Source organism: Lepidochelys kempii, chromosome 1 (genome assembly GCF_965140265.1).
Source record: "Lepidochelys kempii isolate rLepKem1 chromosome 1, rLepKem1.hap2, whole genome shotgun sequence".
NCBI lineage: Eukaryota > Metazoa > Chordata > Testudines > Cheloniidae > Lepidochelys > Lepidochelys kempii.
The window spans coordinates 19,839,414-19,863,879 of record NC_133256.1 but is presented as its reverse complement, the minus strand read 5'-3'; the positions used below and the strand labels follow the sequence as shown (position 1 = coordinate 19,863,879).

Here is a 24,466-nt window from a genome sequence, read left to right as displayed (position 1 = left end):
AATCTTTCATTACATTGTTGTCTTTTTTCGGTTGTCTTTCTATTCTCCTTTCGCCACCGTATGCAGAAGAGAGAGACAGCTGCAGGCTTTTCTGATTTCCATTATGTCAAATTCATTTTGGAATTAGGCATCAGAAATTGTGCAGTCAAACTCATTCTGGAGTTGGGCATCAGGATTGCTCAGTCAAGCTCAGGGCAACAGTGCTTTTTTGTAAGAAGCAGTCCCATGTTATAAAAGAAAATAACCAAGTGGACCTTCAGAGTGCCTTAAGCTCTCTCTGCACTCACCCACAATCACACTCATACACTTCTTTATAGGTGACTAGTGCTCAGTTCATTTGTATTTGTATTGTTCACACCTGGCAAAGCATTCTAGATTCTTAACATCTAAGTATTTAAACAAATTTAAATTGGAAATTGAAAATAGGTTTTACAATTTGCAATTAAATAATGGTGCCATGCAAAAATGTTGCCATACACAACTGTCTTAATAAGATAACATGGATAAAGAGGCAGGGCATGCATAAGTTGCAGGGGCAAAGGTAAGGGCATGAGCTGTTTTTACACCCTCATGATGTCAAGCCAAAATATCCTGTTCTTTCTGACCTAGTAGGGTGAGATGTTAAATGGAAGTGGTGTATTCCTCATTGGTTAGCGTCTTTAATCACGATTGGTTGTCTTTAGAAAAAAATATGCTCTTGTTCAGTCAGAAGTTATTGGGCTTGTTAGTGTTCACTTGCATGGTAGGAAAGAATATTTTCCTCCACTACATTAATTGAGTGGAATTCTACAGCCCATATTATGCATAGTAAAGTCAGACTAGATGATCATAAAGGTTTGTTCTGACTTTAAGATCTATGAATCTGTGTAAGATTTCAGCAGCTCAGAAAAAAAAATAAAGACCCAGTGCATTTAGTACTTTAAAATGTCAAAAATAAGACCTTGAAATCATTCTGTCCACCCACAGGCAGCTAGTGCAGAGAGCAAATCAGTGTATACACAGAATTCATTCCACCCACCTTGATAACAAATGCAGGACTGCATTCTGCACCGGTTGATCTGTGGGGGATAGATCGTCTTTTTGATTAGCCCAGTGTAACGTGGTCCATTGAAGGAATTCAGTGTATCTCTCTTAATTTGTCTAATGCTACCTAATCTAGTCTGTCTCGTGGGTTGATTGCCTATCATTGTAATATCTAGAGGCTACAAAAATAGACTTACATATAGTTTAGCCCATAATATACCTGCCCTTGTTATCCTGAAGCCACCCACTTAACCTGGCATATCTAACTCTTTTTGTTCTCCACAATGTAAATGCAGGAAATGCATTTCCAATGCACAGCTACAAATCAGGGAATAACAAATGCACAATTACAAAATGGGGAATAACTGTCTAAGTGGTAGCACTGCTCAAAAGGATGTGAGGGTTATAGTGGATCACAAATTGAATATGAGTCATCAATGTGATGCAGCTGCAAAAGAAAGGTAATATGATTTTGTAGTGTATTAACAGGAGCCATGAATGTAAGACACAGAAGGTAATTGTCTCACTCTACTCAGCAATGGTGAAGCCCCAGCTGGAGTACTGGGTCCAGTTCTGGGCACCACAATTTAGGAAAGATGTGGACAAATTGGAAGGAGTCCAGAGGAGAGCACCAAAAATGATAAAAGATTTAGAAAACCTGACCTATGAGGAAAGGTTGAAAAAGATTGATCGCGTTTAGTCTTGAGAAAAGAAGATGGAGGGGTGACCTGATAACAATCTTCCAAAACGTTAAGGGCTGTTATAAAGCAGCTGGTGGTCAATTGTTCTCCATGTTCATTGAAGGTATAATGGGCTTAATCTGTGGCAAGGAAGATTTAGGTTAGATATTAGGAAAACTTTCTAATTGTAAGAGTAGTTAAGATCTGGAATAAACTTCCAAGGCAGGTCATGGAGTCCCCATCACTGGAAATGTTTAAAACAAGTTGGGCAAAACCGGTCAGGGGTGGTCTAGGTTTACTTGACCAGCACAGGGGGCTGGATTTGATGAGCTCCCTTCCAGCCCTATTTTTCTGTAATTCTATGAATGCTTCTGTATGTAGGTAGGTTTGCATCAGTCTCTGACAATGGTCAGATGTGGGTTCACTCTGTACTCCGATAGGAGGTTCCACAGACAAGTATTAAATTTCACCCAGTTTGTGGTCATCCTGTCCTGAGTTTTAAAAATGTCCTCTGAAACTTGATATAATAAACAATATTGCTTGGTATAATCTGTAAAGGTAGCTGTGATGGGGTTCCCAGGGTACAACCTTGATCTTGGGACAGCTGAATCCTCTGTCCCACCAACATTGTGATGCTGTGTCAAGCCACAAACCTCTAGCAGGTACTGCACTTACACAGACATCCACAGGCAGGGACACACCAAGCTGAGTTACATGAATGATCTGAGAGTTATGAATATATCCGCTCATGAACCACCAACAAGGGAAACTCCAGCCAATTACCCCCAGTTCCCCAGCCTTGCACCCCAGCACTGTACCGTGTTGCACCGGTCAGAAACCTGGCCAGTTTGAGTTCATTACCCAGTCCGCCCGTCCCTCAATGTGGAGAGGACATACACTAGCCTTGGTAAAACTGAGCTGAGATTTCCTAAGCACTTCAACCAAAACACACCGTTTTAGGTAAAATATAAAATAGATTTATTAATTACAGAAAGATAGATTTTAAGTGATTATGAGTAGCAAGCATAAAGATGAAAGTTGGTTACTTAAAAAATAAAAATAAGTTCTCAGTCTGGGTTTTACAAACTAAACAGGAGTTGAATCAAGCAGTGTCTCACCCTAACAGATGGTACAAGCAGGTTAAAGATCCTGGAACTCTTTCCCAGCCTGGGACCACTCTCCCCAGTTCAAAGTCTTTGTCCTCCAGACATTCCTCCAGGTGTTGAGTTGGAGGGAAGGAGGGAGAGGCCAAGTGATGATATGACTTTCCCTGTTTTATAGCTTCTTCCAGCTTGCTGGAAAGATCTTATGATGTAATGTATGGGTCCGCCCCCATTGGTCAAGCAGTCTCCATTGTCTACGTGCTGTCTTTGAGAAGTCCTCTGGGCTGGCCCTTGGGAGAGTGGATTCCCTTTAATGGGCCATCATCATGTCTGGCTACTCCATTGTTGTACCTGAAAGGCTGATTGTGGGTGTTCCCAACCTCACAACATATATCAGTAACATATATGGTAGTGATTCATAACCTCACATATAATGATAGCACATACAATCTGACAGGATATTAATGTTCAACAGATCAAGACTTTTAAAATGATACCTCACAAGATACACTTTGTTCAAAACATATGCTAATTATATGACAGTGGTGAATATGGGGGTTCCAGGGTGCCACTGTGAGATAGAGTGTCACAGTAGCCACCAAATCACACATCTCAAAAATCCCATAGATTGCCTAAGAGATCTGAAGGATATTGGAGTAAGAACTGCTTAAAACTTTTAGACCAAAAATCTTAGAAAAATAGGTGTTGTTGAAAACAATTTTTTGAGGAAAACCATAATTTTGACAAATATTTTGCATTTTCATTTTTTAAAACATAACTTAGAGTTTTGTTTTCAGATTTTTGGTTTTTTATGATTTTTTCCCCAGGAATAATAGTTTTTTTTCCCCTTTGTCATGAAAAAAATATGGGAAGAAAAAAATAATTTTCCAACCAGCTCTAATAGGAACCTGTGTGGATCTGTATGGAAGAGCACAGATAATCAGAGTACAGGCTAGTGAAAATATGTACACTCTCACCAACTGAGACCCTGTCAGATACAGTTTGATCTAAAATAGATCAACATGTTACTGCTCACAGCCTAACATTTCTTAAAGTTGTTAAACTGTCCTTTATCATAGTCTGATCTGCTTAATCAGAAACTGCAGGTAGGGTCAATATCAACAACAGTATTAGGAACTCTTTTTTTTTTTTAATTGTTGCAAACAACTAAGTTGTTACTCAGAGAATAAATCTTAGTCCTCAGTGGGTTCATCATACAAATAATTATTGTCCATGTGTTTCTGTAGCTCTTTTATTATCACTTTTTCTAAGATCAATGATAGCAAGTTGGAAACTTGTCTGTTTTCAAATATAATAGAGTCAAAGCAAAGTCGTCTTAAATTTCTCTGCTATTATTTGTAAACTTTTATGGAACCAAATTAATCCCTAGTCTAACTCCACTGAAGTTATTAAATAAACCCCACAAATCCTGTGTGTCCCTCCCTTTTTGTTGTCAATGAGAGCCTTGAAACATAAACCAGAGGTAACCAGTCAGCATTGTTATAAGTTTGAAACTCACATGCTATGCATTGCCCTCTTGCCGATGAAACCCACAGCTTTAGTCTCTTCAATTTATGGAATAGTCTCAAATCAATGTGCAGCTCTGGGGGACTGGAGCCACGTGGGCTTCTGTTGATGGAGCTAGGACCACTTCAGGCCTGTTAGCCTGAGCAGCTGCTGCTGAGCCACTTTTCTAGTGAGTAGTCATGAGCCTGCCCCAAAATGGGCATCTCAGTACCGTGGAAGGCTGCATGGTCCCCTGAACTAAGCAGGACATAAGGAAATCCCTGTCTTTTAATACCAGGTCTGCTACTGACATCCTCTGTGGCCTGTGGTCAGGTCATTTAACCTCTGTGCCTCAATTTTCCAATCTGTGTACTGAAGATAACCCTTCAATGGTGATTTGACTACTAGTTTAGTTAATGTCTGCAGAATGTTCTGTAAGAGCAGATGAGTAGTAGTATTTGTGATTCATTATTTGATTTGCTTTATTAGCTTTCCTAGTGGATGTTACAAAGATTTGGGGATACACAAAGAAACATCTCAGTGACACTCCCTAGACTCTTCAGGGTGGTCTTATATATAATGATTGGAAGTGGGTGAGGTATACAATTATTTTACAGGCTCACATCAAAATGCCCAAATCAAGTCTGCCAACTCTGTCCTGGATATGCCGAAGACTGTGTGGGGAAAAAAGAACTGTGCCACTGAGCAGAAGGGAGTCTTTCTTCTTTCTTTCACAGTCAGCACAAAGTTGCTTTCAACAGCCTCAGCGCTGTTCACCCTTCTCCCATACTGTCTGTGACCTGGCACTTACTCGGCTCATCTTCCCATGTTTGCTTGCCCCAAGAGCATTTGCTTGACTTCCTTGTGATAGCTGCTGACAAAGTATGTATCACCAACTAGCTCTGTACATGAAACAGGTTTTGAAGTGTCCACAAACCTTTAGAACTGGATTCTCTGGTCGGCTAAGTTCACGTTACACTGCTTATGCAACCCAAAGTGACATTAGACTAGTGGAGAAACCTCCGTGGAAAATCTCCAGTCTGTGTAAAGATGGCAGAGGTGGCTAGGCTGCCTCCTGCACCTATGTTACCACCTCCCTCCTGCACCTGAACTGCCCAGTGCACACGATGGGGGAGGAGGCATGTTGGGAACAGGCAGGAGGCATTCAGGGTTGGGGTATGGTAGGGCGAGGCACCTCTACAGCAGACGCTCTGCTGATAGAATGTCTCCCATCAGTGGAGCAAATTGAAGCTGCCCCGTGCAAGTTAGATTTATACCAGGGCTTCAAGAGCAGGACCAGTGTGTCCCAGTTGGGTTCGTATCAGGACTCCCTCTCCGCTGTGCTCAGGCACAGTAGAGAATTGAACCTTCAAACCCTATAAAGCCAAGTTAAAATTGGTCAAGATTTTAAACAAAAAGTTTAAGAAAAATGTGAACTTAAGAGAGCAAAAAACAAGATAGGCAGCCGTCTCAAGTGAACGTAACGCAGATCAGTGTGTTATAAACACAATGTACAGTAGTCTGATCCAGTGGCAAAGGATCTTGGTCAATCATAAGTAGCTTCATATAAGTCTATTATAATTTATGTCTTTGTTCTTGAACACTGGTGACATGATTTCCCACCCCCATGCCCTTTCCTAAGTATTAAAACAGATTCTCCATGGCTTTCCATCCATTATGAAGCAAGTTCAGATGGTTCGTTTTTGTTTTCATTTCTCCTGCAGGTGAATGGCATTGATCTTCGGGGTGCTACCCATGAGCAGGCTGCAGCTGCACTAAAAGGAGCAGGGCAGATAGTAACAATCATAGCACAATACCAGCCGGACGGTAAGTCAATGAACTAATTTACTGTCCAATTAAGAAGTGCGGTTGGGTTTCATCTGATGTTCTTTGGCTGGAAGAATAATGTCATCTACCTTGCAAGACTTCAAGAATAGGAAAAGCAATAAAATTGGGAAAAAGTGGAAATGATAACCATGCAGAAAAAAAACTGGTAGTTTGGCACCCTGTGTGTGATGACTTATGTGGACTTATTCCACTACCTGGTGGATGAAGAGGTGTCCTCCTAACACTAACTGTCCTCAAAAGTGGCACTCATGGGACCTCTTGCTGATAGTCTCAGGGATACCAAGGGCTGAATAGACATGGAGAGTGAAGTACCTTTTCACCCTTAGAAAGTGGTTCCTCCATGTGAGAACTGAGACACGCTGGTCGGCCAGTTGTACTTCTGTGCTGTACCTTTTCAGTGGCTAAACTGAGGACTTCAGTCACCAGGCTTTATCAAGCTGCCACTTTTCATAAATAATAAATTCTCACTCATTCCCTTTCTCATGCTCTGACTCAGACTCTTTCCTCCCACCCCACCCCCCAAGTTAAAATTAAAACAGAAAATGTGCAATTAAGACAGATACCAATGGAAAGAGATGAGGTAAGGAGAAAAAGAGAGGAGAATTAGAAGCAAACAAAATTTCAAATATTATATTTTATTACATACATGAAATAATTTGTGTGTGTGTATATATATATATATATACACAGTATATAGATCTAGATAAATTTCAGATCAAGGAAGAAGGGGTAAAAATAATTGTATTACAGAAAGTTCTTGACAGAAGATTTTGGTTTCCATTAGTTTTGGCAGTCTTGTTTATCTTTTCCAGTTTAATAGGAACATAAATATCAATTTAGACTGTTATTACAGAAAGTCGCAAGTAAAATTGCAGCTCTTGATTTTTTGGATGGTAAACAAGAGTGCATAATGTGCCAGCTTTCTGAGCAGCCAGCTGATGATCAGCAATTAAAATGGAGGAAAGAGTTAATGCTTCAATAAGTTACTATTCATGTAGTAAAGAAAAGAGTATAAAGTACATAGCTGTTGTGATATTATAAACTGACCCTCTAACCTACGGTTGCAGTGCAAAGTAAAAAAGGAGGTAATGGTGAATGGGTTCAGAGTTCTCACTTGGTTTGCTCTGAGCATCCAAATGTTTATCTGAACCTTGTATGAACTCCCAAGCATTTCTGAGTATGTAGAGTTGCCTGGAAATCTTATGTAAGTGGGTTCCATTACAAGATTTCTAGAGCTTGCCATCAGGCTGAATAGCTTTTATCTTGTTGTTAAAGCATTTTCACTTCTCATCTTGCCTGGAACTAGGAAATGCAGAGGCTGGCAAAAATAAAACATAATGTATGGGTGGGTAAACACCTTTCCCCAACTCTTCTCCTCTTGGTCTTTCTTACACACACACACACACACCTTTTTTTATTTCCCTTACCTCTCTGAGACAGAAATAGACAAATTAGTATGGGACAAAGTTTTGAAAGATAAAAGCAGAGGTGGGGAGGGAAGAAGAAGAAAAGTGAGGAAAAATTGGAACTAAAAATACAAGAAATAAAAAGATGAGGTGGGCCATCTTGAGCTGGGTGACATTTTTTGGACGAATGGTTTATTTGCTGAAAAATGCAGTTTTGGTCAACCCAAAGCTTTCACAAATTTGATCTGAGAAACCATCCAGTCTTCCAGATCAGATGCTGCCCTTGGGATGCAGTCTTGTCTTCAGTCTTGGACTCAGCTCTGAAGCCTCCCCCTCCATCTGCGGACACTGCTCAGTAGCCACCTGAAGTGGAGCACCCATAGGAGCACTACTTGGAGAAGGAGAGTTTAATCACCTTGTACAGTAACTGGAGTTCTCTGAGATGTGTCCTCCTATGAGTGCTCCACTGTCCCCGCTCCTTCCCCTCTGCGTCCAGTTTCCTCTGTGGCACTTTGTAGAGGAGAAGGAACTGAGGACAGGTCACCTGCATGATCCTATATAGCCTTGGTGTGGAGTACGAGGTTGTGTAGGACACCTGTATGGGCCAAATCTGCACTGCTACTGAAAATCTCCAGTCGAAGATGCATGGGGTGCATGTGCACCTGATGTGGAGAACCCGCAGGGAGACAAATCTCAAAGAACTCCAGTTACTGTACAAGGTAGTAACATCTCCTTCATGTCCACTGAAGGTAGGATAAGAAATAAGAGGCTTAAACTACAGGAAGGGAAATTTGGGTTAGATGTTAGACAAAACTTTCCAACTAAAGAATAGTTGAGCTCTGGACTAGGCTTCCAAGGGAGGTTGAGGAATCACCATCATTGAAGGGTTTTAAGAACAGGTGGAAGAAACACCTGTCAGGAATGGCCTAGGTTTACTTGGTCCGCCAGTGTAGGGGCTGGGCTTGATGTCTTCCTGAGGTCCCTTCCAGCCTCCCGTTTCTATGTTCCATAATGATTACTGCAGCTCCAGTTCAGCTGGATATTTCAACACCTGCCTAGCATTAAGCACAAGAGCAGTCCCATTGACTTCAATGAGACTACTCCTTACTCAACTACTATTGAAGGTAAAGAAACAAATACAAGCAATTAAAAACTTGTCAATCAAAAAGATGAGGGAGGCCTACTCACTCATATTGTAGCCATGCTTTCACATTTATAACCAATATTCATGGAAACATTTTTGCTTGCCTGCACTTTTTTCCTGAATAGCAACCTTTTCAAACTCCTTTTAAAGCCAGTTAGTGCCTTTGCAAAAATGCACAGCCACCAAGGTGGCATTCACCCTCTTCTGCAGTATGGACTTACTTGGTATGTCCTGAGTAACTATTGTAATATGAGGCCCATCTTAAAAGGGCATGGCCATGTGCGTGTTCAATGGCTCTCTTTAAGAAGTCAGCGTTCACCCACAGTTGTCCTATTGGGAGTACAGGAAATATCTTCAGCATTTCAAATTCCATTGGATAGTATGTATTCCCATGTCAGTGGTGATGGTGGTGCTGCAGTACAGTAAGGAAGGAGCTACGGTAAAATTCTGTGGTCAGTGTAAGTGATAGAGTTTGAAAGGATGGGAGCTATGCTTTAAATACACATGTCAAGGTTCCTCCCCCACTCTGAACTCTAGGGTACAGATGTGGGGACCTGCATGAAAAACCTCCTAAGCTTATCTTTACCAGCTTAGGGCAAAACTTCCCCAAGGTACAAAATATTCCACCCGTTGTCCTTGGACTGGCCGCTACCACCACCAAACTAATACTGGTTACTGGGGAAGAGCTGTTTGGACGCGTCCTTCCCCCCAAAATACTTCCCAAAACCTTGCACCCCACTTCCTGGACAAGGTTTGGTAAAAAGCCTCACCAATTTGCCTAGGTGACTACAGACCCAGACCCTTGGATCTTAAGAACAATGAACAATCCTCCCAACACTTGCACCCCCCCTTTCCTGAGAAATGTTGGATAAAAAGCCTCACCAATTTGCATAGGTGACCACAGACCCAAACCCTTGGATCTGAGAACAATGAAAAAGCATTCAGTTTTCTTACAAGAAGACTTCTAATAAAAATAGAAGTAAATAGAAATAAAGAAATCCCCCCTGTAAAATCAGGATGGTAGATATCTTACAGGGTAATTAGATTCAAAAACATAGAGAACCCCTCTAGGCAAAACCTTAAGTTACAAAAAAGATACACAGACAGAAATAGTTATTCTATTCAGCACAATTCTTTTCTCAGCCATTTAAAGAAATCATAATCTAACACATACCTAGCTAGATTACTTACTAAAAGTTCTAAGACTCCATTCCTGGTCTATCCCCGGCAGAAACCAGCATATAGACAGCCAGACAGACCCTTTGTTTCTCTCCCTCCTCCCAGCTTTTGAAAGTATCCTGTCTCCTCATTGGTCATTTTGGTCAGGTGCCAGCGAGGTTACCTTTAGCTTCTTAACCCTTTACAGGTGAGAGGAGCTTTCCCCTGGCCAGGAGGGATTTCAAAGGGGTTTACTCTTCCCTTTATATTTATGACAACACACAACTCATCCTGAATGGAAGAGATGTTGGGGAAGAAAATATTGGCCTCTAGGTTGGGAACACTAAGGGTATGTCCACACAGCAACTAGACACCTGCAGCTGGCCCATGCCAGCTGACTCTGGCTTGCAGGGCTGTTTCATTGCTGTGTAGACTTATGGGCATGGGCTGGAGCCTGAGCTCTGGGACCCTCCCACATCACAGGATCCAAGAGCCCAAGCCTGTAAATCGATACAGCAGTGAAACAGCCTGAGCCTTGCATGCCTGAGTCAGCTGGCACAGGCCAGCTGCGCGCATCGAGTTGCTCCATAGACATACCCTAAGAGAGAAATTCCACATTCTGCTCTCAGCTGCACCCATTCGTCCCCATTACAGGGCTGTAAACAGAATTTAGTCCTCCGATTTTTGCAAAATAGTCAGTGTCAGTAGTCTGCAAACTGTGCTGTGCTGCATTGCAGTATCTCTGCAGCTGTTCCCTCACAGCAATCCCTGGGAAAACCATTAAGCCAGTCAGCTGTTCCGTATGCTATAAATCTTTCAAGCAAATCAATTAACACCTTCCTTTAACAACTTGCATGAAGGGAAGACATTCATTAATTACAACTTGATTCGACCAATGGACACTGAAGGGGCCAAAAAGTTGTTATAATGGGGATGTTTGCACTCTATCCCTATTTGCATTAAGTGTTAGCTGCTTGCTGGCACAAATACAGCACTGTACATTTTTGAGGAAAGCCCAGTATGTTGGGTAGTAATTGACATCTGAGTCTTGGTGAGGAAGGGAATCTCAGTGACAGCTATCCTTTCTGACAAACTTGTATCTTTGTTTGCTGATGTTAGCAATGAGCTGATGTTAGAGCTGTAACTGTAGTTAAAAGCATCTTAAAACAGTGAAGCAGATAATTCCTGTTTGTCGTTCCTTTTTCTTTGAAGTTGGGAGTTCATGTTCAGTATTATAACAGACACTTCCTTTTTGCCTGTTCACATGTGACCTGAGTCAGCTTTTACAGGAGTCCCTTCTTTGTCTTACATCTGTGTCTGAACTGTAGGCGGGGGAGGGGGGGATTTTATGTTTTTAAAATACTAGACTACAATTCCTAAGCACCACTATTATACTTTCCTTCTGGAATGACTCCTGGGTTACTTCTTATCCCCCACCATTACTGCCTAATTGCTACCTCAAAAATGTAAACACATGTCTTGATGAGTCTGCTGTTTTGGTATAATTTTAATGCATATGCATGATTCACACATCGAGCCCTTCTGGCTACAGAAGTAAGGTAGATATAAAATACATTGCAAATGTAAATGGCTTTATCTATACATCTGTGGCAAGCTGTCTTGATATACATTTAAATATACATACATGCACACTGAAGGCCTTTTCTGTAGTTGATATAAATTGGTGTAACTCCATTGACTTTGATGGAGTTACACTAATTTATGCCAGCAGAGGATCTGGGCCCTGAGCATCTTGGTACCTCTGTGGGCACATCTACCCAGAGAATCCAGAGTACAAAGACCGTGTGTCATGCATGCACTTTTAAAGTGTGTATTTTATATGTGTGTGGGAAAAGAGTATATATGAACACATGTATATGGGGAAGGGGGCATAAACACCCCCTCTTCATCCTCAGTGTTCATCTGGCTGACTGGAGAATGCCAGCATTATAGGAGTCAGTAACAGTAAAAACGTTTAGAATCGTTTTAGAATCATCATTGCCTGGCTGCTGGAGCTGAGTGGGAGATTTCACTGGCTGAAAAATCCAATGTATTTTTGATTAGGAGAATAATTTAGAAAGAAGGGATGATACAGATGAGACAAACAGGTTCCATGCATCGTAATGGGACATTGGTGCATATATTGCGTGACCAAGATGTTCTGAATTAAAGTTGAATTCCCATTCTATGGAGGCTTTCCCGCAGATTTGCCCTTGAATCTGAGTATAATAAAAAATCAGAAACATGCACTTCAGATCTTCCCTGCAAGTCTAGGACACATTGCTGTAGTAAGAAATAGACTTATTCATGGGGTAATTTAATGGGCCATTCACCCAAAAATAGCTACGGATATTTTACAACATACAAAGAAAGCAACTACAGTGAGAGCTGAGGACTGTGATATTAAAGGATGTGATGAAGGGCACTCCAAAAACAGTAGTTATTCTCCAATGCTGGGGAATTCTGCTGCTGAGGAAATTCTGAGGCAAGTTAAGTATTAGGGAGCATGACAGGTGCCAACCTAACCTTATTAACTAGCAAAGATGACTTTGTGCATTGTCAAAGCCCAATGCTGGTTTGAATGTGCTGCTCCCAGTGAAGTCAATACAAGTTCTGCATGCGGCTTCTCAAAACTTGTAAGCTATTTGAGAAGTTAGTACAGTGGTGGGCAACCTGCGGCCCGTCAGAGTAATCCGCTGGCGGGCAGTGAGACAGTTTGTTTAAATTGACTGTCCGCAGGCAAGGGCGCCCGCAGCTCCCAGTGGCCACGATTCGCCATTCCTGGCCAATGGGAGCTGCGGGAAGCGGTGCGGGCTGGTCACCACTGAGTTAGCATAATAGTATTTGACACTTATACAGTAACGCCCATCTGAGGATATTATAGAGCTTTACAAACATTAACCAAGTCTCAACCAACACCAATGGGATGTACCTAGCAGTAGTAAACTGCTTTCCCCCGGCCACTTTCCCCAGGTCAATAGGTGAGTCAGTAGCAGATCCAGGAATAGAGTCCATCAACCCTGGCACGGTTCCCTTTGTTTTAGTCACTGGACTCTTCTTCCTCCCATGAATAATTCTCAACAGAAGTGAGTAAAATAATTTTGATGCAGGGGTGGAAAATGGAGCACCCAGCCCTCAAAATTAAATGAATTACAATGGGGATAAAAAATAAAAACGGTTGATATTTTCAAGGCAGGATAGGGAATATTCTCATAGACTCATGGTCTATTTTGGCCATAAAGTCTATCATGATTGTCTCATTTGACCTCCTGCACATTGCAAGACACAGAACCTCTCCCCATGCACTCATGTAATAGGCCCCTAACTTCTGTCTGTGTTACTGAAGTCCCTAAATCTTGAGCTAAAGACTTCATTACAGAGAATCTACCATTTACTCTCGTTCAAATCAGCAAGTGACCTGTGCCCAATGCTGATGAGGAAGGCAAAAAGCCCGAGGGTCTCTGCCGTTCTCACCTGGAGAAAATTCCTTCCTGACCCCAAATGTGGTGATCAGTTAGACCCTGAACATGTGGGCAAGAGCCATGAGCCAGACACCTGGGAAAGAATTCACTGTAGTAACTCAGAGCCCTCCCCATCTAGTGTCCTATTTCCAGCCATTGGAGATACATGGTAATAGCAGTTACAAATTGCCCATATGCCATTATAGGTAACTTCATCATACCATCCCCTCCATAAACATATCAAGCTCAGTCTTGAAGCAAGTTAGGGGTTTTTTGCCCCCACTACTCCTCTTGGAAGGCTGTAACAGAACTTCACTCCTCTGGTCGTGAGAAACTTTCATCTAATTTCCAGCCTAAACTTGTGGATGGCCAGTTTATATCCATTTGTTCTTGGGCCAACATTGGCCCTTAATTTGAATGCTGTCTCCCTCACTGGTGCTTATCCCTTCGATGTATTTATAGAGAGCAATCATATCTCCCTTCACCCTTTGTTTTGTTAGACTGATCAAGCCAAATACGTTAAGTCTCCTCTCATAAGATAGGTTTTCCCTTCTTCAGATCCTCCTAGTAGCCCTTCTTGCACTTGTTCCAGTTTGAATTCATCTTTTTTAAACATGGAAGACCAGAATTACACACAGTATTCCAGATGAGGTCTCATCAGTGCCTTGTACAAGGTAATAACACTTGCATATCGCTACTGGAAATACCTCACCTGATGCATCTTAGGATTGCATTAGCCTTTTTTTGTGGCTTCATCACATAAGTCCTGAGTTTATAGCAAATATTTTCGCTAGTCCCTAAGCACGTAATCTTTCACGTTTGATTATTCAGTTTCATCCCATTTCTATTACTCCAGTTTTCAAGATTATCTAAATCTTCTTGTGTGATATTCTGGTCCTCCTCCATATTGGCAATACCTCTCAACTTTGTGTTATCTGCAAATTTGATTAGCATGCTTCCACTTTTTACGCCAAGGTCATTAATGAAAATGTTAAATAAGATTGGTCTCAAGACCAATTAGTACCCTCCCTCCAGCCTGACAGTTCACCTTTTAATTCTCATATTAATCCCCGTCTTCTCCACTTTAATAATTTCCCATGTGGAACTATATTAAATGCTTTACTGAAATCTAGGTAGGTTACATCTACTTCATTTCCTTAGTTTAGAAAATCAGTTATCTTCTCAAAGAAAGAAATCAGCTTGGTATGGCACGGTCTACCTTTAGTAAAACCATGTTGTCTTTTGTCCTAATTATTTGTATCTGTATGTCTTTAATTACTCTCTCTTTCAAAATTTGTTCTAAGACCTTGCAAACAATTGAGGTCAAACTAATGGGCCAGTAATTTCCATGATCACCTTATTTATTTCTTTTCTGAAATATAGGCACTCTATTTGCAACTTTCCAGTCATAGGGTATGAATCCTTGTTTACAAAGTCATCAGAATCCTTGCTCTTGGGCTTGCAATTTCATGTGTCAGTTCCTTTAACAATCTTGAATGGAGATTATCCAGGCACCCCGATTTGGTTCCATTAAGATGTTTGAGTTTGGCTTCCACCTTGGCTGTGGTAATTTCTACTTCCTTATCCTTGTTCCCATTAGCCACCCTGTCACCGCCTGCAACCTTCTCATTAAAAACTGAGGCCAAGTATTTAGCATTCCTGCCTAGTCCCAATCTCCCACCCTTCTGCATTAAGCAGACAGTTTCTGCTTTCTTCTCACTGTCTGGACACCAGTAGCAGGAGCATTGATAGCACAGGAGAGCCAGTTTCCCTGTTCTCAGTGCCACTTGTTGCCACAGCAGCTCCTGGCTGCCAGGAGGAGCTATTGCAGGGGACAGTTCTGCTCAGCCCTTATAGCTGTAGGAATGCTGCATGCTATTTAATTCTGGGGGGTTGGTGCATGTGCATTTTGGTTACACATAAAGTTGTGTGGGGATGGAGCGTGCTCAATTCTAAGAATTGCAGTCTACTAAGAAATTAGCTGCTAAACTCTAAAAAGTCTTTACTGATCATGTGTGAACTGACATCTAACTTGGCCAAATTGGGGAAAATTTACACCGTATCTGCAAAAGCCATGATCCTGACATCAGGGTGCCACCCTGTCAAATTTCAGGAGCTACCTGTGACGCCTGTAATGGCTCATCTAACAGATGTCACATGGTACAAGTTTTGAGATTGGGCATATCTCTGGAGCATAAACATAAGACTATAAAGTAGCCTCGTAAACATTGGTGTCATATTTTTGATCTGGCTATCGTCAACTAGCAAACCTATGGAAGTAATAGTTACTACGATAGCTGCTCCTACAATAATTATTTCTTCATGTGCCATCTTTGTCCGTCATTAACTTCATTTCTTTTTAGTCTGATAATAGCCTCTTTGGCTACTCTGACAATTACCAGGAGAAATAGAGTAAATTTTAGGCTCAGCTGTCATTACTAACTCTTTATCAACTAAAGAATCGTTGCCAAAGTACAATCTGTCATGTCAGCTTAAAAAAAAATCTGTTCTTTTTTTAGTGGAATAAACCTTTGCATGATGGGTCATTGCATTTACAGACCCATGATTTCTTCAGTTCAGCTTCTCTCTCCAGCTTGAGTCACCATGTTAATACCGAAGATAGCAATTCAGGTAAAAGCTTTGAAAAGTGTACATGGAATAAACAATCTAAAATCTAACACTGCAGTGCTAAGAAGTGAAATTAAAGTCAGTAAAAGGTATATTATAATTGTGTACATACAGAGTTAAACTTCTATAAATGTGTTACAGAATCAGTGTTTAAGTCCAGAAGGGACTACCAGATCAACTAATCTAATTTCCTGCACATAATAGGCCACTAAATCCCACCAGTTATCCCTGCAGTGAGCCCTATAATCTGGAGTTGACTAAAGTATTGCAACCCTCCAGCAATTAATCTATTGTTTGCCACAGGCAGAGAATAGGAGGGACTGAGGAACACTGATGCCTGGGACCTTTGCAATGGCAGGGGAATGATTTGCGGGGAGATACCCCGAAAAATATAGCAAGTTACATTGTGCAATATATTTTCTCTTAGAAGCAGCAATGTCTATTGAATGCAATTACTTTCCTCTGTAGCTGTAAGTTGAAGATGGTTCAAACATACTAAAGTCAACAATTTCAAATCTAGATGCCTAAAGCTAATCTTCAAAATCCAGTTAAACACCTAAATAAAAATGGCCTGGTTTTCAAAGCTGCTGAGCTTCAGTGGTTGATTTGTTCTTTGGAAAGTCAGATAGTTGTATTTAGATTACTAACTATGGATTCAACCGTCAAGAATTATAACATTCAAAAACCAGTCAGAGAACACTTCAATCTCTCTGATCACTCGATTACGGACCTACAAGTGTCAAATCTTCAATAAAAAAACTTCAAAAACAGACTCAAAGGAGAGACTGATGAATTGGAATTAATTTGCAAACTGGATACAATTAACTTAGGCTTGAATAAAGCCTGGGAGTGAATCATAGAATCATAGAATATCAGGGTTGGAAGGGACCCCAGAAGGTCATCTAGTCCAACCCCCTGCTCAAAGCAGGACCAATTCCCAGTTAAATCATCCCAGCCAGGGCTTTGTCAAGCCTGACCTTAAAAACCTCTAAGGAAGGAGATTCTACCACCTCCCTAGGTAACGCATTCCAGTGTTTCACCACCCTCTTAGTGAAAAAGTTTTTCCTAATATCCAATCTAAACCTCCCCCACTGCAACTTGAGACCATTACTCCTCGTTCTGTCATCTGCTACCATTGAGAACAGTCTAGAGCCATCCTCTTTCGAACCCCCTTTCAGGTAGTTGAAAGCAGCTATCAAATCCCCCCTCATTCTTCTCTTCTGCAGGCTAAACAATCCCAGTTCCCTCAGCCTCTCCTCATAAGTCATGTGTTCTAGACCCCTAATCATTTTTGTTGCCCTTCGCTGGACTCTCTCCAATTTATCCACATCCTTCTTGTAGTGTGGGGCCCAAAACTGGACACAGTATGCCAGATGAGGCCTCACCAATGTCGAATAGAGGGCAATGATCACGTCCCTCGATCTGCTCGCTATGCCCCGACTTATACATCCCAAAATGCCATTGGCCTTCTTGGCAGCAAGGGCACACTGCTGACTCATATCCAGCTTCTCATCCACTGTCACCCCTAGGTCCTTTTCCGCAGAACTGCTGCCTAGCCATTCGGCCCCTAGTCTGTAGCGGTGCATTGGATTCTTCCGTCCTAAGTGCAGGACCCTGCACTGATCCTTATTGAACCTCATCAGATTTCTTTTGGCCCAGTCCTCCAATTTGTCTAGGTCCTTCTATATCCTATCCCTCCCCTCCAGCGTATCTACCACTCCTCCCAGTTTAGTATCATCTGCAAATTTGCTGAGAGTGCAATCTACACCATCCTCCAGATCATTTATGAAGATAGTGAACAAAACCGGCCCCAGGACCAACCCCTGGGGCACTCCACTTGACACCGGCTGCCAACTAGACATGGAGCCATTGATCACTACCCGTTGAGCCCGACAATCTAGCCAGCTTTCTACCCACCTTATAGTGCATTCATCCAGCCCATACTTCCTTAACTTGCTGACAAGAATACTGTGGGAGACCGTGTCAAAAGCTTTGCTAAAGTCAAGAAACAATACATCCACTGCTTTCCCTTCATCCACAGAACCAGTAATCTCATCATAAAAGGCGATTAGATTAGTCAGGCATGACCTTCCCTTGGTGAATCCATGTTGGCTGTTCCTGATCACTTTCCTCTCATGCAAGTGCTTCAGGATTGATTCCTTGAGGACCTGCTCCATGATTTTTCCGAGGACTGAGGTGAGGCTGACTGGCCTGTAGTTCCCAGGATCCTCCTTCTTCCCTTTTTTAAAGATTGGCACTACATTAGCCTTTTTCCAGTCATCCGGGACTTCCCCCGTTCGCCACGAGTTATCAAAGATAATGGCCAATGGCTCTGCAATCACAGCCACCAATTCCTTCAGCACTCTCGGATGCAACTCGTCCAGCCCCATGGACTTGTGCATGTCCAGCTTTTCTAAATAGTCCCTAACCACCTCTATCTCCACAGAGGGCTGGCCATCTCTTCCCCATTTTGTGATGCCCAGCGCAGCAGTCTGGGAGCTGACCTTGTTAGTGAAGACAGAGGCAAAAAAAGCATTGAGTACATTAGCTTTTTCCACATCCTCTGTCACTAGGTTGCCTCCCTCATTCAGTAAGGGGCCCACACTTTCCTTGGCTTTCTTCTTGTTGCCAACATACCTGAAGAAACCCTTCTTGTTACTCTTGACATCTCTTGCTAGCTGCAGGTCCAGGTGTGATTTGGCCCTCCTGATATCATTCCTACATGCCCGAGCAATATTTTTATACTCTTCCCTGGTCATATGTCCAACCTTCCACTTCTTGTAAGCTTCTTTTTTATGTTTAAGATCTGCTAGGATTTCACCATTAAGCCAAGCTGGTCGCCTGCCATATTTACTATTCTTTCGACTCATCGGGATGGTTTGTCCCTGTAACCTCAACAGGGATTCCTTGAAATACAGCCAGCTCTCCTGGACTCCTTTCCCCTTCATGTTAGTCCCCCAGGGGATCCTGGCCATCCGTTCCCTGAGGGAGTCGAAGTGGATGTGTCATTACACAAAGTAAAACTATTTCCCCATGTTTATTCACCCCCGCCCCTCCACTGTTCCTCACATGTTCTTGTCAATTGCTGGAAATGGCCCACCTTGATTATCACCACAAAAGGTCCCCATTTCCCGCCCCTCCCCCCCTCCTGCTGGTAATAGCTCACCTTACTTGATCACTCTTGTTACAGTGTGTATGGTAACACCCATTGTTTCATGTTCTCTGTGTATATAAATCTCCCCACTGTATTTTCCACTGCATGCATCTGATGAAGTGAGCTGTAGCTCACGAAAGCTCATGCTCAAATAAATTTGTTAGTCTCTAAGGTGCCACAAGTCCTCCTTTTCTTTTAACTATGGATTTAGGTGCCTAATGTCAGAAATGCAGCTCTGAAAAATATTAACCTTAGACATCTGTAAGTACTTTCCCCTGAGATTTGCAAGGAAAAGTTGTGATTTTAAAAATGATCGTTATACCTCATGCTTTCTGTATACAGCACTTTTCTTCTTTAAAACAGTTTCGTTCAGGGTTATTTTGTGCATGTAGTTTTCTAAATTTTGGTTCTAACTGTCATCTCAGTGCGGTATGCTGCGTAAATATATTTCAATAATTGAATATACTGTTTGTCAGTTTGTTTACATGGCATCTGTAGCTTTGCGTAAAAGAACTGCATATGAGAATACTTAAAATAATGAGACTTGGAGAATAAATCTGAGCATTTCCAGGTGCTAAATGGGAACACCAGATGCATTAAAAAATATGGCAGATGCATCAGAAAACGTGGGCAGTAGAGAGATGAAAAAAGAAAAGGCTATCGGCAAAATTCAGGTGTATGCTCAGATTTCAAAACACTATTTCAGGTATCTCTCAAACAGACATGACAAAGTCAAAGAGCTCATCTCCCTTTGAGTTGTTAGAAGCATTTGCTGGTTAGCCAAAGAATTGTTTTTTCCTTGAAAGGGCTGGATTTTCAGAAAGTGCTGGCCGACCTAGCCTCTGAAAATCAGGTCCCTTTAATATGTCTCAAGATGAGCACCCAAAAAATGAGGTTCCTAAAATCACTAGTCACTTTTGAAAATCTTATCCAGAATTAGGGAGGGGTGTGTGTGTGTATATATCAACATGGGCTCTGAGCCTCTTCCAACTGAAGGCAAAGCTCCTAACAACTATGAGGTGAGCCCCATTAACCCCAAAGCACACATATGTATTCTAAAATTTAGGTTGCTTACACTAATGGTAATACATTATGCCATGAACGATATTTGACTACTGAAGATACATGTTGCTTTACAAACTTGTTGAAAATCTGGCATAACCATCTTCAGGGTAGACTTATAGATTGGTAAACTATTTTGCTTATAGGCCTGTCTCCTCTTTCAAAAGTGGCTTCGCTTATTTGTCATTCTAGTAGTGAGTTCAAGAGCAATGTAAAATTACGATGTCTTCTGCTAGAAGATAGAGAGACAGCTTGGTCTAATGGACAGAGCTTGGGCCTGGAAGCAGGAAGTCCTGAGTTCTAATTGTGACTTTGTCACTGACTCTCTACAGGATTTTATATAATTGACTATAAACTCTGTTTTTGTTTCCCTTTCTATAAATGTTGCAATAATACTTGAATTCTGACCTCACAAAAGTGTGCTGAGGATTAGTTAATGTTTGTGCTTTGAAAGTGTAAAGACCTATATATGTGCCTCCTATTATTTATTATGCAGGCTTTGGAAGATGATGTATTTTGATGGAATACTCAGTGTTTGTGTATCGATTTCAGTGAAGATTTCCTCACAGTTTTATAACTGCATGAAGGAAATGTAATGTTAGGAGTTAGCCTGCATGGGATTAAAGTATTGTTTCACTAATGTCATAACTTAAAGACTTTATATTTGATATTGAGTTGTAAGACCCTAAATAGAATAAAATTACTTGTAGCATGAAGACAGCAAGCTGATTGTGAAAATCTGGTGAATCTATGAATAACTTATGAATTTAGGAAATTGCTGTATTGTTGAACGGTGCAATGTGTAGTGGGTAGGCTGTGGGTTGATGAGGTCCCTGACATGTAGCACCACCCTGTCTGGAAGAAGCTACAGACTAAACAAAAGAAGCTGTCATCCTTAACTATTGTGCTCTGGTAGGGCTGTTTGGGACAAGAACTTTAGTTTTGTGTCCAGTTCTATGCTAGCATATTGGAACTTAACAATTAATAGGCAAGGTTTCCATTGTAGCATATAAGAAGTTCACACTGAAGACTAACCCTTTGATTCTGTAACCGATGACAACTGTTAAAAATAGAACTTTAAATTGAACCACCAAATGTGCCCATGAGTTACTATGAGGCTTTCTCACCTCATCCCTTCGTACTGTTTGATAGTGCCGCTTGTTGCATCATATATAATCTAAGGCTCCAAACTACTTTATGTGCACAAACCCATGCCCATGCAAAACCCTGATGTAGTCAGTAATTTGCGGAATCAGGACTTTAGATTATAAGGCTTGTTCTGATGGTGAACATATCTTTGTGCTGTAAAGTACCTATTGTGGTTTTAGGCACAGGAAAAATCAATTAATATTAATAAAATGCTCAGCATATTTTGAGCATTAAATACAGTCATAAATATTATTAGTACACAAGAACTATATTTTCTTACTCCATCAAATTAGAATGACAAATTAGACAGTAAAAGTAGTTAACTCCAAAACCAAAAGGTTTAAAACTGAGAACAGTTAACAATATGGTAAATAAATACAAACTTATTTCTCTCTGTATTATAGAGTTTTAACATACAATTTACCAATAAGGAACCAAAACTGTTTGTCATATTCATCATATTTGCAACAACAAAGCCTGCATCATTAGTAATCAACAGGATCCTGATAAGTAAACACAAGCTTATTACTTCCCACATCACAAAATGTTAATACAAAAGAGCAGGAGAAAATTGTTATATCTGTTCTTTGTATCAGTTAGTTAGGTTTCAGTTAATGTAATCCAGATGATTCAACAAAGCAGCCTACAAGAATAGGCAGTTGACATAATGGTAAGTAAATACTAAGATGATACTTTCAAGACCTTGCTTCAATTTAAAAAAAACAGGCACAGAGATAAAAATTCTTTCTTTCAGATTTCGGTGGGATGAAGCAAAGTAACTGCCGTCTTCTGAGTCATTCAGCTTTTCATCCACAGGCTCATTTTCCCTCTCTTTAACTTTTGATTTTACTCTTCTAAAAGTCCACAGCTTTTTCAGAGTCATGAGAGATTGGCAGAAAAAGGAACTGACCAAACAAATCCTAGTGAGCAAAATGTTTCAGCCACACAGGACTTTTTTTTCTTCCTTCTAGTGTCAGCCCCATATGGAAAAGAAGTATAGAATTTAATTGAGGTTAACCCATTAAGGGTTTGATATACATTTATGGTGATTCTATAGAAAGTATTCTGAAAGCCTGTACAATTTAAAGAAATCAATACTTTTTATATAGTTTAAAGAGTAGCAGCTGTGTTAGTCTGTATCCGCAAAAAGAACAGGAGTACTCGTGGCACCTTAGAGACTAACCAATTTATTTGAGCATAAGCTTTCGTGAGCTACAGCTCACTTCATCGGATGCATGCAGTGGAAAATACAGTAGCTGGATTTTATATTCACAGAGAACATGAAACAATGGGTATTACCATACACACTGTAACCAGAGTGGTCAGTTAAGATGAGCTATTACCAGCAGGAGAGAAAAAAAAAACCCATTGCAGTGATAATGAAGATGGGCCATTTCTAGCAGTTGACAAGAACGTGTGAGGAACAGTAGGGGGGGAAATAAACATGGGGAAATGGTTTTAATTTGTGTAATGACACATCCACTCCCAGTCTTTATTCAAGCCTAATGTAATGGTGTCCAGTTTGCAAATTAATTCCAATTCAGCAGTCTCTCATTGGAGTCTGTTTTTTGAAGTTTTTTAGTTGAAGAAATGCCACTTTTAGGTCTGTAATCAAGTGATCAGAGAGATGGAAGTGTTCTCCGACTGGTTTTTGAATGTTATAATTCTTGACGTCTGATGTGTGTCCATTTATTCTTTTACATAGAGACTGTCCGGTTTGGCCAATGTACCTGGCAGAGGGGCATTGCTGGCACATGATGGCATATATCACATTGGTAGGTGTGAACGAGCCTCTGCTAGTGTGGCTGATGTGATTAGGCCCTATGATGGTGTCCCCTGAATAGATACGTGGATACAGTTGGCAACGGGCTTTGTTGCAAGGATAGGTTCCTGGGTTAGTGGTTTTGTTGTGTGGTGTGTGGTTGCTGGTGAGTATTTGCTTCAGGCTGGGGGGCTGTCTGTAAGCAAGGACTGGCCTGTCTCCCAAGATGTGTGAGAGTGATGGGTCGTCCTTCAGGATAGGTTGTAGATCCTTGATGATGCGCTGGAGAGGTTTTAGTTGGGGGTGAAGGTGACGGCTAGTGGCATTCTGTTGTTTTCTTTGTTGGGCCTGTCCTGTAGTAGGTAACTTCGAGGTACTCTTCTGGCTCTGTCAATCTGTTTCTTCGCTTCAGCAGCTGGGTATTGTAGTTGTAAGAATGCTAGATAGAGATCTTGTAGGTGTTTGTCTCTGTCTGAGGGGTTGGAGCAAATACGGTTGTATCGTAGAGCTTGGCTGTAGACAATGGATCGTGTGGTGTGGTCTGAATCAAAGCTGGAGGCATGTAGGTAAGTATAGCGGTCATTAAGTTTCCGGTATAGGGTGGTGTTTATGTGACCATCGCTTATTAGCACTGTAGTGTCCAGGAAGCGGATCTCTTGTGTGGACTGGTCCAGGCTGAGGTTGATGGTGGGATGGAAATTGTTGAAATCCTGCTGGAATTCCTGAATGGCTTGTTTTCCATGGGGCCAGGTGATGAAGATGTCATCAATGTAGCGCAAGTAGAGTAGGGGCATTAGGGGACGAGAGCTGAGGAAGTGTTGTTCTAAGTCAGCCATAAAAATGTTGGCATACTGTGCGGCCATGCGGGTACCCATAGCAGTGCCGGTGATTTGAAGGTATACATTGTCCCCAAATGTGAAATAGTTACGGGTGAGGACAAAGTCACAAAGTTCAGCCACCAGGTTTGCCGTGACATTATTGGGGATACTGTTCCTGATGGCTTGTAGTCCATCTTTGTGTGGAATGTTGGTGTAGAGGGCTTCTACATCCATAGCGGCTAGGATGGTGTTTAAAAAAAAAAACTCTAGAACTCTATTGAAGGGATGTAATGGTTCCAAACATTATAAGGCTGTATAGCAGGGGTGGCCAACCTGTGGCTCCGGAGCCACATGCGGCTCTTCAGAAGTTAAAATGAGGCTCCTGATACGGGCACCGACTTCGGGGCTGGAGCCACAGGCGCCAAGTTTCCAATGTGCCTGGGGTGCTCACTACTCAACCCCTGGCTCTGCCCTCACTCCACTCCTTTCCGCCCCCTCCTCTGAGCCTGCCATGCCATCCCTGCTGTATAGAGTGTTTCCCATGATGGTGAGCATATATGAGAG

At 41.6% G+C, this 24,466-nt stretch overlaps 1 protein-coding gene across 18 annotated transcripts in view; it reads left to right on the top strand.

Annotated features, from left to right (window-relative positions):
* The window catches only part of DLG2 (discs large MAGUK scaffold protein 2), a 1,493,215-nt gene that overhangs the window by 1,213,309 nt on the left and 255,440 nt on the right, over nt 1-24,466 (top strand). For all 18 annotated transcript variants that reach the window (XM_073336088.1, XM_073336081.1, XM_073336168.1 and 15 more), the window contains one exon: nt 6,037-6,139. In XM_073336088.1, coding sequence (XP_073192189.1) covers nt 6,037-6,139 — 103 coding nt within the window. The remainder of the gene's footprint in view (nt 1-6,036; nt 6,140-24,466) is intronic.